This window comes from Pinus tabuliformis, chromosome 5_2 (assembly GCF_031772625.1).
Source record: "Pinus tabuliformis cultivar Carrire ecotype Pingquan chromosome 5_2, CPIR1, whole genome shotgun sequence".
NCBI classification, from domain to species: domain Eukaryota; kingdom Viridiplantae; phylum Streptophyta; class Pinopsida; order Pinales; family Pinaceae; genus Pinus; species Pinus tabuliformis.
Window position 1 is genome coordinate 583,555,818 of NC_142306.1, and position 1,509 is coordinate 583,557,326.

Below are 1,509 nucleotides of genomic sequence, written 5' to 3' on the forward strand. Positions count from 1 at the left end.
ACTGTGTTCTCCAGAAGACGATAAGACTACATATGCCATCTGAAGAAATTTTTTGAGTGATGTCGAAGATATGAGATTTCCTTGAATCCCATGAAGAGTGTATTCATCGTGTCGGAGGGATACCTCCTCAGAAACATTGTTGCCAAGAGCAGGATCAAGGTGGATCCAGACCTGGTCCAAGACATCGCATGGACTCCTCACCCATTCCATAAGAAGGCCATGCAGTCCTTCTTGGGCAAGATAAACTTCCTCCAGTAATTCATCTTGGATTATACCCAAATAGTCAAGCCCATGTAGGACATGATCAAGAAATATGTAGTGTACACCTGGGGTAAGAAAGAAAAGCATGCATTCGCGTGGATTAAGCAAGCCATTACTAAAGTTCCTGCACTTTACAACCCATATTTCAAAAAATATTTCCTGTTATACACCTTCACTTCCGATAACTCACTAGCTGCAGTACTCACTCAGAAAGACAAAGCTAATGATGAACATCCCCTCTTTCATGAGTGAAAGCATGCAGAGGCTGGAGCTTAACTATCCCATCATTGAAAAACAAGCTTATGTAGTTTACAAGGTGGTAAAACACTTCAGGCCCTACTTGCTGAAGAACAACTGCATAGTCTTTGTCCCCCACCCAGTAGTTTGTACATTGCTAGTACAACAAGATTTTGGAGAACGACGTGCGAACTGGATGATAGGTTTGCAATAATATGATCTTGAAATCAATCTAGTGCACATGATCAAAGGACATGGGCTCTGCAGACTTGCAGATGAAGTAGTGCATGCTCCGGAGAATGAAGTGGAGCTTGTCGGTTGGGAGAAAGAGATTAAAACGTACGACATAAGGCGAGCAACACCCACGGCAAACAGAACCTCTTGGTACATAGATGTACGCCAGTACCTTGAGCATAGCACCATACCCTCTCACTTTTCTATCAGACAAAAGAGGGCATTGCGCCTGAAAGCCTTAAATAATCAGTCGGTGCATGAAGTGCTTTGTAGAAAGCATGGTAATGTATTTTTGCTCAGGTGCCTAGCGGCACAGGAATCAGAGAAGGTCCTTCAAGATCTACATGACGGATCCGCTGGGGGTTACTTCATGGAAAATACCACTACACACAAGGTTTTGCGAGTCGTTTTTTACTGGCCCACATTGTTCAAATATGTGCATGTCAATGCCCACAAGTTCCCAGTTTGTCACTGATGCACTGATAGAACATGAAGATCAGCAACCCCACTACACCCTGTTGCATTGACGACACCATTCCAACAGTGAGGCCTGGACATCGTTGGGGAAACTTTCCCTCATTCGTCAAAACAACACCGCTATATCCTAACAGCAACTAAATACTTTACACGGTGGCTAGAAGTGGTTCCACTCAAACAAGTGAATGACGAGGAGGTCATCAGCTTCCTCCAATAGAATATCATCTCACGCGTCAACGTTCCCGTATCACTTGTTTTTTATAATGCAACTTATTTTTCTTCCTTGAAACTCTATGACTT

General features: G+C 43.3%; 1 protein-coding gene across 1 annotated transcript; it reads left to right on the forward strand.

The window, feature by feature from the left end:
- The first annotated feature begins 739 nt into the window (after positions 1-739).
- On the forward strand, positions 740-1,207 carry LOC149160335 (uncharacterized). The gene has a single exon (XM_089434585.1). It carries the CDS (start codon positions 740-742, stop codon positions 1,205-1,207), a length of 468 nt encoding a protein of 155 aa, XP_089290711.1.
- The last annotated feature ends 302 nt before the right edge of the window (positions 1,208-1,509 follow it).